This window comes from Ranitomeya variabilis, chromosome 5, assembly GCF_051348905.1.
Source record: "Ranitomeya variabilis isolate aRanVar5 chromosome 5, aRanVar5.hap1, whole genome shotgun sequence".
Classification (NCBI taxonomy): domain Eukaryota; kingdom Metazoa; phylum Chordata; class Amphibia; order Anura; family Dendrobatidae; genus Ranitomeya; species Ranitomeya variabilis.
Window position 1 is genome coordinate 198,857,336 of NC_135236.1, and position 15,185 is coordinate 198,872,520.

Here is a 15,185-nt window from a genome sequence, read left to right on the forward strand (position 1 = left end):
CGTATATGGTCAGCTCAAGTATAATTTGAAGCTTATAGTCAAATATGAGTTTTAGAAGACTATACAACTTTCATGTCATGCTTTTACTTCGAAGAAACATGGTGTTGCAAGACTTAGGTGTTTTTCACTTACTAAACCCCAGAGCGACCTTTCAGGTGAAACATACGTCTTTCTAATGTCATGGTCAGCAGGTGGTGTGTTGGTGGGCAGTGCTTGACAGGACGGTTTTTAGGCAAAATTATAATTAACAATATCTTGTTGCTGCAGATTTAGGCAAGGGATCTGAAAGGCAAAGCAGTCCAGCACCACCTAAGTGTTTTGCCACTGCATAAATGAGATCTTTAAGATGAAAATCATTATTGAAAACACCCTCTTAAAAAGGACCCTTCAACCTGAATTGAAATTGGCTATAAAAGAGCATCAATCGACACAATTCATTAGTGAAACATGTGAAATAAGGCTGTGGTTGGGTGGAGATACCATTTCTTTTGTTACATTTTACTTCCCCTACCTCTGTTTTCTACTGAGCATCCTCTGCTGAACAATGAGTGCACACAATGTAAACTTTTGCATAGATATTTATAACCGTTATCAGTTTCTGTCGTGTACAGGGTGAGTACACAAAGGTTTAGCGCTCATTGAAATTTAATCTAAAGATAGGAAACACTGCTAGAAAACTATAGGTCATAAGTTTTTAGTGTTTGATTAGTATTACTCTCCCTTGATGGCTGATAACATATATACATGCACATTTTTCCCTCATAATGTCTAGTTGCGTAGCTTATTTCTAAAGAATACAGTATGAAGTATGGAGATATCTTGGCTTCACTGTGGGATTCAGGTGTTGTAGTGGGATTAGACAACACAACAACAGTAGATTCTCACCCCAAAAGTGAACCGAGAGAACGCAACATATATGTAATTACAGATCGCTGTAGTAATGATTGCAAATGTCACATGGACATGGACAAAAAACATAACATATTTAATTTTGGATCCATTTAACTTCTGATGTTACCATTAGACTGTGCTCAATGTCCTTCATTCGGTGTCCAGCTTCTTTAAGCACGACTCAAGATAAGTCGTCACTGCTATGCATAAGGTGCCCTGGCACATAGATCCTACAACATTGCACGCCATTGTATAGTGTCATATTAGGAGGCCTGCAATTCTTTTACAGAAGCTTTATTAATAAGTATCCTTTTCTAGTACTAGCCATTGTGATCTTTCTTCTCCACCTCTTAAAACATATGGTCTTAATTCACAGTAGCCCAACTGATACCAAGAAGGAACAAAGCGTGAACATAAATTCTCCCCATGATATCCAGTGAATTATACAATATTGTCTAAATAGCAGCATTACAGTTCTAAGAAATCTTTACATTCTTGCACGAGGTACCATGTTCAGCCAAGTTAATTATCTGGAAGGCAAGGAGGAGACGACCGATGCCCTCTGTTGCGCAACCAGCAGAATACTTGAGGAAGGATATCAACTGTTTGTTCAGACATGCTCAATGTAAACAGTTCAATAGTATAGAAATCGCAATGAGAATCTTAACGTGCACGTGTGCTTGTGTGTATGGAACAGTTATGCACACACACACATAAAACACACACACCAAAACCATTTGTGGCATACGTTGTGATGCCACTGAAGACTGAGGATATGTTTCAGGCTTGAGACAACAGAAATGTTGCACACTTTAACTAACTGGGACAACTTTTGTGACACTTGTGCAAGAGGCAAGGTGAATGCATACATATTAATATGTTCACATTTAATGGGATGGCTACACACAGCGGCAGTTTAAAATGAAATCCCGTTTTTTCAAGTATATTTTTAAAACTTGGTACTGTATCAGTAACGGAAGTAGCTCCCATTGTGCTACATGTCCACATTTCTCCAACAAAAGAAGCAAAATGACCAGCACTTTCCTTTGCTTTGTTCTTACTCAGCTTGTGCTCAAGTTCCTGTGTTTGGCACAACTTGATGTTGCCAAACTAATGACAGCTTCTTTGGCCATTTCGGGACTGATTCGGCAAGCATGTCTCTGCCTAAAAGGTCCTTAATAACACTATGCCGTATAACCATACACTTTTTATCCAAAGGTGATAGATCTCAGTAGCTGTATTTGTTTAGCTGTCTAACTGTGTTTTGCTGAGCAAATGAGGGTTTTGGAGGCACATCCGGTTTTATAGATGGTGTCCTCTTTATTCCCATACGAGGGAGAGTTCCGTGCCCCGTGTAACTGCTTTGCCGTGACAATGAAGTCTGTTGATGAACAATAACAGGGGTTCCTTGCATGTAGTCCATCCTTGGGTTAGGACTTGGAGGCATATAACCACCTCTATTAACACTGGACTGTCTTGAAATTAAAACACCATTTGGTGAGTTCATAGTTTTAGGCATTGCTGATATAGAATGCCTTTGTGAAGAGTTTTTATGATAACTTCTTTGTGATTCTAGAGATGCAATTTGTCCACTTGGGGTGGAAGGCACATCCACTCTTTTTGTTGGGCTATTCCGAGGAAGAGTTGATGTGGGGGAGTATAAGGATGCTTCCCTGTTTGGAACTTTAGGTGGTATTTCAGACATATTGCCCATTGTATCAAGCATTAAAGTTTGATGTGGAGGCTGATGGGAATTTTGATGAGCCACTTGAATATCTGCCATCAGAGCTTTGGGATTTCCTTGGGATTCATTGAGATGCTTTAAGAAGTCATTCAATGTGTTTCTAGAATCCACAGCACGACGATCTCTTTTACTAGGCTGTTTTACCAAAGAGTGCTCAATATTGTGGAGTTTTTTATCCGATTTGTGGGCATTTGAATTAGAAAATGATGTATTATAATCATGTGTGGCATTTGGAAGAACAACTGCACTTGGGATTTGTCCATGAGCTAAGGGTGAGTGGGGAGGTGGACTGGAAGGAAAAAATTGTGGACTTTTAAGAGGAATTTCTTTACGTGAAATGTTTAGGTTGCTTTGTGCCTTTTCCCACTGGTTTTTAATGGGCTGCAAGCTCTTTTGCTGAAGAACTGGAGTAGATTCCGGAGTAGGAAGTGCAGCTATTTCTGGTGGTTGACCTTGACTGTCCATCATAATGGATTTGGTGTCCCCAGTGGGTGGCAAATCCTTCCTACTTGTCAAAATATTGGTATAATGTTTAGGTGAATCAATGCTTTGCTGATATTCTTTAACTGGGCTGTCAAACAAGCCATTCAATTTGGCAAAACTTCCACTTGAGTCTGTACAGGATTGTGCAGACTCTGCATCTTTGTGTATCTTTCTGGATTTCCGTGCAAACATCTCCCGATAACAGTAGACAACGACTCCTGCAATAAACGCTCCAAGAACAAATGCAGCGAGGACACAAGTGATCAGGACATTCATATGGACCATTTGGTTAGATTCTCCTGACTGTACTTCCCATCTTACACCTGTTAAAATAAATAGATGTCAAGTTTTAGGAAATATCTGCACAATTTACATCAAATCAACAGTCTTCACACTGGTGGCAGCTCATTAAATGTGTTTATCTTAATCGAATCATTTGCATTCTGTTCTCATTTTCTTTGCTATCAGTCTTTGTGTCAATCAAGATAGAAAACAAATTGGAAAGGGTAAATGATGAAGCTGGAAATAAAATCGACTGACAGCTGCAACAGACTTGGTGACAATGTTGTTTGTGCTTGGTATGTAGTATACAATGTCAGGTAACAGTCTGCATAATGGGAAACTGAGAACGTCAAGTGTGATTTAAAGGGGTTTTTGCAAAATGATAAATGGGAATTACTGCAAAATGCTTGAAAAACTAGCAATTTTGCAGTTGACTTCTTACAAAATCGTCTCCGTTTTCAAGAATGCATGAGGGTATGTGCACACGTTGCAGATTTCCTGCGGATCTGAGCATTTTTTTCCGTGCAGAAACACTGCAGATCTGCAAGTGATTTAGAGTACAATGTAAATCAAAGGGAAAAAAATGCTGTGCTAATGGTGCGGAAAATTCCGCATGGAAAACGCAGCGGATTAAAAGATGGACCATGTCAATTCTTTGTGCAGATCTGCAGCGTTTTTGCACCCATTCTATAATAGAAATCCGCAGGAGTAAAAACGCATGAAATCCGCACAGATTCTGCATTAAATCAACAAAATCCGCAAAAATCCGCAGATTTTGACCTGCGTTTTCCGCCAAGAGACGCAGCATCCGCAAAGAAAAGGTAAATCCGCAACGTGTGCACATAGCCTTACTTCATAATTTTATAACTTTACTCATCGTCTATCAGTTGTGACCAGTCTCCTAGCCAAGGTGCACAGTGCTTACAAGTTGTTTGCTATAGAGCTTGTTAGCACAGCTATGAAGCAGGGTGAATTGCAGGATCTGGCCAGCTTCATTTTTTCCACACTCTTCTGTTGCTGCAAAGGCAAAGCATGCTCTGCTTGCAGGATTAGAGTGTGCACAGTTCTGGAAGGCAGCAATACTATACCGCTGGTTGGAACCGTCAATCATCAGGAGCCCACTGTCTGCCGGTAAACAGGATGCATGAAAGTTTTATACCCATAGTACAAAATATGATGTAAACCGTATCATTTTTCCTCAGTATTGGAAAGGCTATTATAAACAATGTTTCAAATAAACCATGTAAATTTGGATAAGGTGTACATAGGCTGCCATTGTTGGTTGCACAGGTCCTGCTTACACAAGACGATGTTCTGCTGAGAACGATGATATTTTATACAACACAAAAAATCATTTCACTGGATGAATGAGTGTTTTGCTCATTTGTCTGTTGATGGTCAGCCTGTTTAGATTTAGAAGGTCCTAGGAACTCTTGTTCATGATAATCTTGCAGTGTACATGGACTTTACATCTGTACTTCTAGTCACATTTACTTATGCTAATGAGATTTTAGCTGCTGTGATATTATTACATGGAGTCAAAGCTGGAAAAGCAAAGCACGACCACTTAATAAGGCTGATGGAAAGTCAAGCAGAAAATCAGAAGGAAACAGCAAGGTTATTACCATAAGTGGACACACACTCGATTTTTGACTTCTTTACAGAAATGCAACAATATCTAAAATTATGGTACAACTAATTATTCTTATCCAGTCCCTTCCAATGCAGCCAATTTAATTCATTATATTTTACAGTGAATTTAGGATTGCCCTTGGAATATATCAGTATGAACGCATTTAGTCATTTTTATGGTCTATAATTTTAGATAGTTTCATGCCATTCCCTGTGTAGTGTATGCATTGCTGATGTCATTCTGATCTGCATTACTAAGTCACAAGAATAAAAAAGCTGCTACTACAAATGATATTAAGGGTATGTGCACATGTTCAGGATTTCTTGCAGAAATTTCCTGACAAAAACCGGACATTTCTGCCAGAAATCCGCATGTGTTTTTATGCTTTTCTACGTGATTTTTTATGCGTTTTTTGCGCGTTTTTCCCAATGCATTAAATAGCGGGAAAAACGCGAAAAATCTGCAAAATTAATGAACATGCTGCATTTTTTACCGCACAAAAATTGCAGAATGCATTCTAAATGATAGTATGCATATGTATGCGTTTTTTATGCTTTTTTATCGCGAAAAAAATGCGAAGAAACCTGAACGTGTGCACATAGCCTTAATGTCACATCAAGTAAGTGACTGAATGTATCTACCTATACCATAAATAACTATAACAAGACCCCTACAAATTAGAAAGTAGCCTACTACGTCCATGTTGAGTTTTTAGCCCACTCTTATTTGCAGAACGGTTTTAATTAGGACGCACTTCCAATGTTCATATATGAACTCTCCATAGTGCTTCTCTGAATTTCTATTGGGTCCATTTGGACTAATTTTAATTCTTCAAAAATAAAAAAAGAGCAAATACTGTCCACTCTTGGTTTTGTGACTGCTCCTCTATAAAGACAAGAAATTATTTTGTATTGCAATAAGGGGCAATATTTGGAAAGGGGGCAACATATGTTTACAGCACAGCACTGCATACTATTAGTCCCTAAATATATTATTTCAGACACGAATGTGTGTGTGATCTAACCTAAAAAGAAAACATTCAGATTAGTATTCATTCATTTTTCGAGACTATCAGAAAGATAAGTTGGCAACCACAGACATAAAGAAGCAAAGTTCTTCACGAACAGGAAAGACTCCAGTAAAAGTTTGAAAGTTAAACACAGTTGGTGAAAATGAAAATGTCTGCTCTCTCGAGCACAATACTTCATTCTGCGAAATAATTTTTCACCAAAAATTAGTGAATATTAAAATTCTAAAGAAGACTACGGTTAGTGGGAAGGCCTTTGAACATTTAGAAAGAAATGCTCCGGGTTAACAACTTTACTGGCAGTGTGCAAAGTAATTAGGAAACTTAAACACAAAACAAAACAAGAACCAAGAAAAGTAGAACTCAAAAATAACGTAGAAAGCAGAAAGTGGTGCTACAGCATACAATAAAACATACATGCACTCAAAAAGGTAGATTGGTATGTTTATAGGGTCCTGTGTGGTGATATATTAAATATTCAGCTACATGGATAAATGTCTACCGTCTATAACACAATGATATTGTACGTTATAGGAGCTGAAGTTACAAAACTTTTCATGTCTAATGTTCAGTTTTACAGACACTTCTTATAGCTTTGATTTCATAATTAAAGGGGCTGTCCGGGACTTTTATATTGATAGACTATCCTTAGGATAAGTCGGCAATATCTGAACAGTCGGGGTGCGACACCCAGCACCCCTGTCCATCAGCTGTTCCCGATATGCTGAGCTGCATAGCGTCACGGCATTTCCGACCCCTATTCAAATCAATAAGGGAATTTTCTTGATTTCAATAAGAAATCAATAAGGGGGGGATGTGTAGTACATGGCCGCGGCCACTATTCCATTGACGGAAATGTGCTGTGCAGCTCCGCAACTGTCTAACTTGGTAACTTTATTAACTCATAGCAAGCGCCAGGGCCTTGATGGTCGCCCATTTAAACATTCAAAGAAGGTATGTAGAGCAAATATGATGTGCAATAGAAAGAAATCATATCACATCATATATTTAAAACGTGAATATCATAATTGATGATGACAAAAAAAATTAAACTAAAATTCCAGAAAATAAATAACATAAAACAAAATATAAATAATATGAAATATTTTTAAGGAAAATCATAAATACACTGCCATGACTGAGTGGAAACCTGCCAAACCTCCCATAGATACTAATTATTTAAAGTGCCTTATCACAAGAAGCTGAATTTCCACTCAGCCTAGCGAAGGCCACAGTATAAATCAGCTTCAAGTCATCCAAAAATCAAAAGTACAATTCAGATGGGGCTAAACCTAATAAAAGTGGAGACGGCAGACTTCCACTCAGTTTATGTTCTTCCCCTTTAAGGCCTTACCATTTGGGACACCTGTTAATGTATCAATGTAATCAGAAGAGTTTGGGTCATCTTCATACACAAATTTCCGAGAACCAGTCATTCTGGGTTTCCAAGAACCAATCACTTTAGGAAGAATGACTGGACTGCTTGTCATTGTGGTTACAGAAGTGGAAGGTGCTTCAATGTCTGTGGTAGCAAACACATGTTTTATTACATTTTATTCCAAAGCACAGCTGCATTACAATGACCACACCAATATGTTACATAATGGCAGCACCAGGTGCAAGATGTACAGTCTGAAATCAATACTAAACCTAGAAATTGATGTTGAAAGTAAGCAGGAGACACTGCTGCCCTGTTTGCTTGTCAGTCAGCAACGATTTCTGTATGTTGATTTTTTGAAATCCTGCAGCAAACACCAGCGTTTATCTCCTGTTTTTCGGTGCCATTTTTGTATGAAGAACTGCTAAAATGGGGTGGGACTTAATCATCTTTGTGTTCTATTGAACTCATAGGGGGGAGGTTCCTGCTGCAGGAAGTTGTAGAGCCAGAGACAGGCTAGTGACACAAAAAAGGAGGGCATGGCTGAGCTCCTGGGACCCATAGAATAGATTGATTTATATATTTTTCAGTCTTAAATGTAGGGAAATAAGTAATTAAGGGAAGAGGTGATGGGATATTTTTGTATTTTTTATGCCTTTCTAATGTTTGTAGTCATTTTAAGAAATCAAAAAGTAACAAAATTGGTTATACAGTGTTGTAGGGTACTCAGCCACTATAACAATCAAACTACAGCTGTATCTATTACTGATACAGTGCCTGAGAAAAAAACTTAATTTATACACACACCCTTGGCGTGGCTCTTAAGAATTCTCATTTGCAAAATTGGGCTATTCCCACGCTTCTGATTGACAGTGCCAGCTTCCCAGAACGAGTACTGTCTGAACGCTGCCAACGTGTGTCTGTGTGTGGGGCTGTGCACACATGCAGTAGCCACATGCATTATACCACGTCTCCTTTCTTCTGAGGACAATTTGGGTTCACAAATCTTTTGCCACTACGTTCAGTGACTCCATCGGGGCTTATGGCCGAACCCCCGGACGTATGCGCTTACAGAGCCATTGACTATAACGATGCAGACGGAGTCAATGTGTCATGCACACTAATGATTGGAGGCAGACAACAAGACACACATTGTGACTCCGTCTGCATCATTATAATCAATAACCATGCCCGAATGCTATTTTGTTGGGTTCAGTACATAAGTCCTGATGGGGCCTCTGAACATAGTGGTATACTCTATGTGTACCCAGCCTTAGTGTAGCGAGAGGCATAAGAGGAAAGGAGACAGGGAGGAGAGCACGTGTGCCGCTGCACGCAATCAGGCACTGTCAATCAGAAGTAGAGGGATGGACTCATTATGAAAATGAGGAGGCGCAACAGTGCTCCAAACTTTTGGCCATGCCAAGGGTGCACTGAAACACTGTACCAGGGCTCTAGGAGTTGTATATTCCATTTTTGGGGTGAGGGACTCCCTTTAGTGGAATGTTGCCAGTCCTTGTAACATATTTCTTCTAGAAATGTTAGGAATGTAATGATATTTTATTTATACACATACTCTTTCAGGTCACGATGTGAAATAAAGTTATGTAATATTTTAGGGGGTTATTAACAGTAACATAGATGCAACAATTTAGGATGGTGACTGCAAGTTTGAGGTGTCAGAACTTCGTGAACACTTTATCAGCATTTCTCATATGTACACATGAAAGCATATTAACATAACAGCTGACTCTGCTATCTTTTAAATTAGTAATACTTTGAGTCAGTAAAGTCATAAATGGATCAGACAAACGTTTAAAGCCCAGCAATACACAAAAAGGTACATATGCAATCAAAAATAGAGATGTTGTATGGAAAATGTCACTGTCATCTATAACTAATAGATGAGAAACACGATTTGACAAATGTATGGGGAGCTGTAATGAAAGCTGGTTGGCTTTCATGCTGTGGAAATGTCACATACTAATTAAGACTTTTAATAAAAGATTTGACGCATCAATCAATGACGGGCAATTGGGTATCATGCGGTCACACATAGGTGAATTGCTTTGCTTCTTAAAGAACAAAAATAACAAAACAAAAAAGGACAGATATCTATCCTTGCAATTAGTGAGTGCATGAGGTTGAAGCACAAAAATGAGGCCAACTGCGAAAGGGGTGGGTGGGGGGTCATAAGAGCAGAAAATGCTGAACCGAAAGATAAAAGGCAGTTAATTTTAGATAAAATTAATAAAACTAACCAGATGTTGGATCGCCAAATATTTTGTAATCTGGTGTAGTTGTAGTAGACATTTTTTCTAAAATTAAAGGAACAGGTCATCAGTAAAAGAAACGAATCCAAACAAAAAAATTCAAATGTTAACGGAAAGCAAAAAAAAAAAAAAAAATTGGGTTATTAATCATAGATTCTTTTTCCTCTATGTCCTTAAGCAGTTGCACATAGTCAAAGAAAAAAACCAAAAAAAAACATTTCACTACCACTATTAAATGTAAAATAGCTTAGCCAATGAAAAAGTAAAAAAAAAGGTAGGTTAAGGTCAAAAGGTGGTATGTGCATTATGGGAGCACGGTATTCTACTTCTATGAAGCACAAAATAAAGGGCTGTAATGAGCAATCAGTGGTTGGCCCTTACCATGGCAATCACCAAGCTGTGCCGTGTTACCATGTTCCACATCCTGTTCATATCCGAAGCTGCAGGGAAGAAATCAAGATTTACTGAGGAGTATTAAAAGAGCAAAAAGATGGCACTCTTAAATATATGAGAAATACATTCTAGCAGCAAATACAAAAGCGACAAAATATTGTGTAAACATAGAAAGCCAATTTATGCTTGTTTGTACAGGAGAATGGCTTTGTGATAATTAATAGGAATCTCCGGAGGAGCAATATTTTACCTCCCAACTGGATTCAAAGCAGATATTACAATTCCCGCTAGGATTAATGTTTTCTGTCTCCAAAGCATTACGATGGAAATACAATATAAAATACACAGAGTAATTTTTATCGCCAAGCACAAATAATTTCAGTCGCATCTCCAGGCATTGTGGTAGAAGGCCGAAATCCATAATCCTAATAAAACAGTTTACATATTCCTATAATCTCAGATATATCACCACCGTTAGCAGTAGGAGTGTAATCACACTTACAACATGCCAGGCTTGACTCTGCCGCAGGTTTCATGGTTTAGCCAAGCGCAGTAAGGGTCTCTTGAACCGATACACGACCTGTTTGTTAATGAGAATGCTTTTATGAAGGATTTGTTATGGAACCAGCAGCGATATGCAACCTCAAAGGAAAATTTTACATACTTTTTGCATGAGCCATAACGGTCACAACGACTCAGTGGGAGCCTGATAATGCAACTTGAAAAGGCCACGAATAAGGCATGGTGATCTTTGTCCATTTGCAAGGATAAGACTCTGCGGTCCTCGTCACTGTCACCGTAACACCTGCAGGGATGAAATCACGCAATCCATAAATATGAAAGTATAAAAGAGAAATAGAAAAGAATAATGAGAGTAAATCAAAATTAAAGACTGGGATAATACTGGGTGAAGACTTCCTACCCACTCACGGATGATGTGATAATGACAAAGGCTGTCTGATAGTCCAACTTTATGATAAAATATAGACTCAAGAAAAAAAATCAAAGCGGTGTTCATTTTCACATCTGGGACATAAAAAACATATTAATTGGAAAGGCCACAAATGTCCAAAAAATCAGGGTGTCAGTGCTGGGACTTGCATTTATCTCATGAACGGGGCAATGCCATGCAGTGTCAGGAATGGAGAGGGGTCACTAAATATCATGGTTGGGCTCATCTGGTTGGGTACCCAAATGTAGAATAAATTAAATACAGCACTCCGAACTATGCAATTATGAAGTAATATGCAGATGTATAGTAGTGCCAGCATGTCTAGCTCCAATATGTACAATGGCCAACGTTTCGGTTACCCATGGACCTTGGTCATAGTCAGTCTATCTGAGAGCTTCTCTTGTAGTGCTGATCACAAAAATGAAATGGAGAGATGGTGGCAAATGTGCAACTCTTGATTCAATTGTATGACAGCTCTGAACAGAACATGCTGCACTTATGGGACTTTTCTAGCCTATCCTGCCAATTGTCAGGCTTGTGTAAGTGACAGGCCTCAGTGACATTTTGTCGATAATGATGCATCATAATGTCTTCATGTTGTCCAGTTATATTGTTGCCACTATGGTGATTAAAACTTCAGGCAGCTGAGATGTTAACAAGGCATATAGGTGTAAGGCCTACTCTATACACAGAGCATAAGAGGACTAGAGACTGGCAACAACATAGGACCGCTGGAATATGTAATATCAAACACATATGACAATTATTATTATTATTTTTTTTTTACTTTGGTCTATTTGGGAAATAAGTCAGTTGTTGCCCCATTAACTTTAGGGGTAGAACAATGGCCTAAGTTCTCATTTGCATGCAGAAAAAAATTAATTGTTGTTACCCATAGTGAGGTTCCTATCTGAGCTCAGTAATTTTCATCTTCATTCCAACTGTAGCTATTATCATTCCATGTAAAGTGCCTAACATATATGTATCTAATGCAAGGCAATTAGAAGTTTTCACATTAACTGCATGACATCATTTCTTTCCTCCGTGGAATTGTGGAATTACTCAGTTGAATTGCACTTAAAGGGAACCCAACACCTGATTCATGCAGATAGCGGCTTGGGCAGCATGAGCCTAGCTACAGGACGCTGGTGCGTTTTAGAGAGGGTATACTTTAAAGATCCTCTAGCAGCGATGAGAATGGACAGACTAGTTTCATGTCTGCCTATTGTCCCCGGCTGGCCTTTCCCATCCCTACTAGAGGTGACTGACAGATCTCTTGCTGTGGGACAGACCTGTCAATCACCTGCAGCGGTGCTGGGAAGAGGCGGCCAGGGCAGAATCGGGTTAGTCTCGTCTCTGGCTATGGTCGCTGGCTGCATCTTTAAGGTTTATTTTCTCTCACGCGTGGGTGCAGCCAGGATCTGATTCATGATGCTCACTGTTTGGACAGCATGAATAAAGGCCCCGTCTCACACAGCGACGCTGCAGCGATACAGACAACGATGCTGATCGCTGAAGCGTCGCTGTTTTGTCGCTGTGTGGTCGCTGGGGAGCTGTCACACAGACAGCTCTCTCCAGCGACCAACGATCAGGGGAACGACTTCGGCATCGTTGAAACTGTCTTCAACGATGCCGAAGTCCCCCTGCAGCACCCGGGTAACCAGGGTAAACATCGGGTTACTAAGCGCAGGGCCGCGCTTAGTAACCCGATGTTTACCCTGGTTACCAAAAAAAACAAACAGTACATACTCACCATCTGTTGCCCGTCAGGTCCCTTGCCGTCTGCTTCCTGCTCTGACTGAGCCGCCGTACACTGAGAGCAGAGCGCAGCGGTGACGTCACTGCTGTGCTCTCACTTTACGGCGGCAGTCAGAGCAGGAAGCAGACGCCAAGGGACCTGACGGGCAACAGATGGTGAGTATGTACTGTTTGGTTTTTTTTACATTTACGCTGGTAACCAGGGTAAACATCGGGTTACTAAGCGCGGCCCTGCGCTTAGTAACCCGATGTTTACCCTGGTTACCAGTGAAGACATCGCTGGATCGGTGTCACACACACCGATTCAGCGATGTCAGCGGGACCTCAACGACCAAAAAAAGGTCCAGGCCATTCTGACACGACCAGCGATCTCGCAGCAGGGGCCTGATCGCTGGTACGTGTCACACATAGCGAGATCGCTACTGAGGTCGCTGTTGCGTCACAAAACTTGTGACTCAGCAGCGATCTCGCTAGCGATCTCGCTATGTGAGACGGGGAACTAAGGCAGCAGGGTTGCTTTATCTACATTCGTGCGCTCCTTGTGGAAAGACTGAACCAGTCTGAACTGATTGCTAATAGCTAAGTAAATAAAGTGCACAATGCAAGACCTACATCTGTGCAGGTAGCCTTTAAGGCCCCGTCTCACATAGCGAGATCGCTAGCGAGATCGCTGCTGAGTCACAAGTTTTGTGACGCAACAGCGACCTCAGTAGCGATCTCGCTATGTGTGACACGTACCAGCGATCAGGCCCCTGCTGCGAGATCGCTGGTCGTGTCAGAATGGCCTGGACCTTTTTTTGGTCGTTGAGGTCCCGCTGACATCGCTGAATCGGTGTGTGTGACACCGATCCAGCGATGTCTTCACTGGTAACCAGGGTAAACATCGGGTTACTAAGCGCAGGGCCGCGCTTAGTAACCCGATGTTTACCCTGGTTACCAGCGTAAATGTAAAAAAAAACAAACACTACATACTCACCATCTGATGTCCGTCAGGTCCCTTGGCGTCTGCTTCCTGCTCTGACTGAGCCGCCGTAAAGTGAGAGCACAGCAGTGACGTCACCGCTGCGCTCTGCTCTCACTGTACGGCGGCTCAGTCAGAGCAGGAAGCAGACGCCAAGGGACCTGACGGGCAACAGATGGTGAGTATGTAGTGTTTGTTTTTTTTGGTAACCAGGGTAAACATCGGGTTACTAAGCGCGGCCCTGCGCTTAGTAACCCGATGTTTACCCTGGATACCCGGGTGCTGCAGGGGGACTTCGGCATCGTTGAAGACAGTTTCAACGATGCCGAAGTCGTTCCCCTGATCGTTGGTCGCTGGAGAGAGCTGTCTGTGTGACAGCTCCCCAGCGACCACACAGCGACCACACAGCGACGCTGCAGCGATCAGCATCGTTGTCTGTATCGCTGCAGCGTCGCTGTGTGAGACGGGGCCTTTACACACCTATAGGAATGTTATCTAAAACATGCAATCTGGTGACACATTACTGACTGGAAGAAATTGAATGAGCAAGCTGTAGGTGATCATTTGCCCAGACATGGCCAGATCTCAGGGAGTAATATGTGGATCTGTACAAACTTCCAGTATATGTGCAAATAACCAATAAACACTCAGCATGGCACATTGAGATTTCCCAACACAGCTTGAAGCCTCCTACTGATTCTGCCCGACATTAACATATGGTTTCACTTGTAAACATGTAATGCACCGAGGCTGAGAAATTCTGTAACATAATGATTCTTTTTTTCTATTATTTGAACAGTCTCACTCCTCAGTGAGAATAAGGATTATGAGAAGAACATTATTATTTCAGTTTTGCTACTGTTTCGTACTGTTCTATATTTCAGAGTGTTCTTGGTCACATCATTAGAAGTAAATAGACTGAAAATGTGCAAATTGTGGAGGAGACTACCTTGCATGTGAAATCAATACATTTGTTTTCTACAAGGTAATGCTTACTTTGCACGGTTGTAGGCATCAATTTCTTCCAGTAATACACTGTCATTTAGGGAAAATGGATTAGTCTTAGCCAAGATCTTTAGCACAATGCCAGCTTCCGAGCCCACAAATATGACTGTGTAATTAAGGAAAGGTCCGGCGAGGTGGTCCACGGCTACAGCGGTCAATCTGTACCTGTAATAAAAATACAGAAAAACAAGGCTTAATTAATAACATTCTAATGTTTAATATTATAACTCTAATTAAAATATCATCTAAAATATAATGAATTTAACAGTTTAGTTCATGGGTGCTGGTGAATGATTTACCAAAAACAAAACTGAAATATTAAAAAGACTCCTTCCATGCTATATGTTACATTAGAGGTTATGGAAGCCATAGAAGCGTTCCCCTCTCAGTCCTCTAAAAAAGTTT

At 40.5% G+C, this 15,185-nt stretch overlaps 1 protein-coding gene across 4 annotated transcripts in view; it reads right to left on the bottom strand.

The window, feature by feature from the left end:
• Window positions 1-1,176: 1,176 nt before the first annotated feature.
• Window positions 1,177-15,185, bottom strand: part of SEMA6D (semaphorin 6D) — a 78,373-nt gene continuing 64,364 nt past the window's right edge. Inside the window, exons 13-19 of one of the 4 annotated variants that reach the window (XM_077263734.1) lie at window positions 14,772-14,945; window positions 10,769-10,909; window positions 10,607-10,684; window positions 10,093-10,151; window positions 9,700-9,756; window positions 7,415-7,582; window positions 1,183-3,441 (exon numbers count right to left, since the gene is read on the bottom strand). In XM_077263734.1, the coding sequence (XP_077119849.1) occupies window positions 2,120-3,441; window positions 7,415-7,582; window positions 9,700-9,756; window positions 10,093-10,151; window positions 10,607-10,684; window positions 10,769-10,909; window positions 14,772-14,945 (1,999 nt within the window). In that variant the 3' untranslated portion in view covers window positions 1,183-2,119. Of the gene's footprint in view, window positions 3,442-7,414; window positions 7,583-9,699; window positions 9,757-10,092; window positions 10,152-10,606; window positions 10,685-10,768; window positions 10,910-14,771; window positions 14,946-15,185 lie in introns of all 4 variants that reach the window. The other 3 variants (XM_077263736.1, XM_077263735.1, XM_077263738.1) reach the window with 3 other exon arrangements.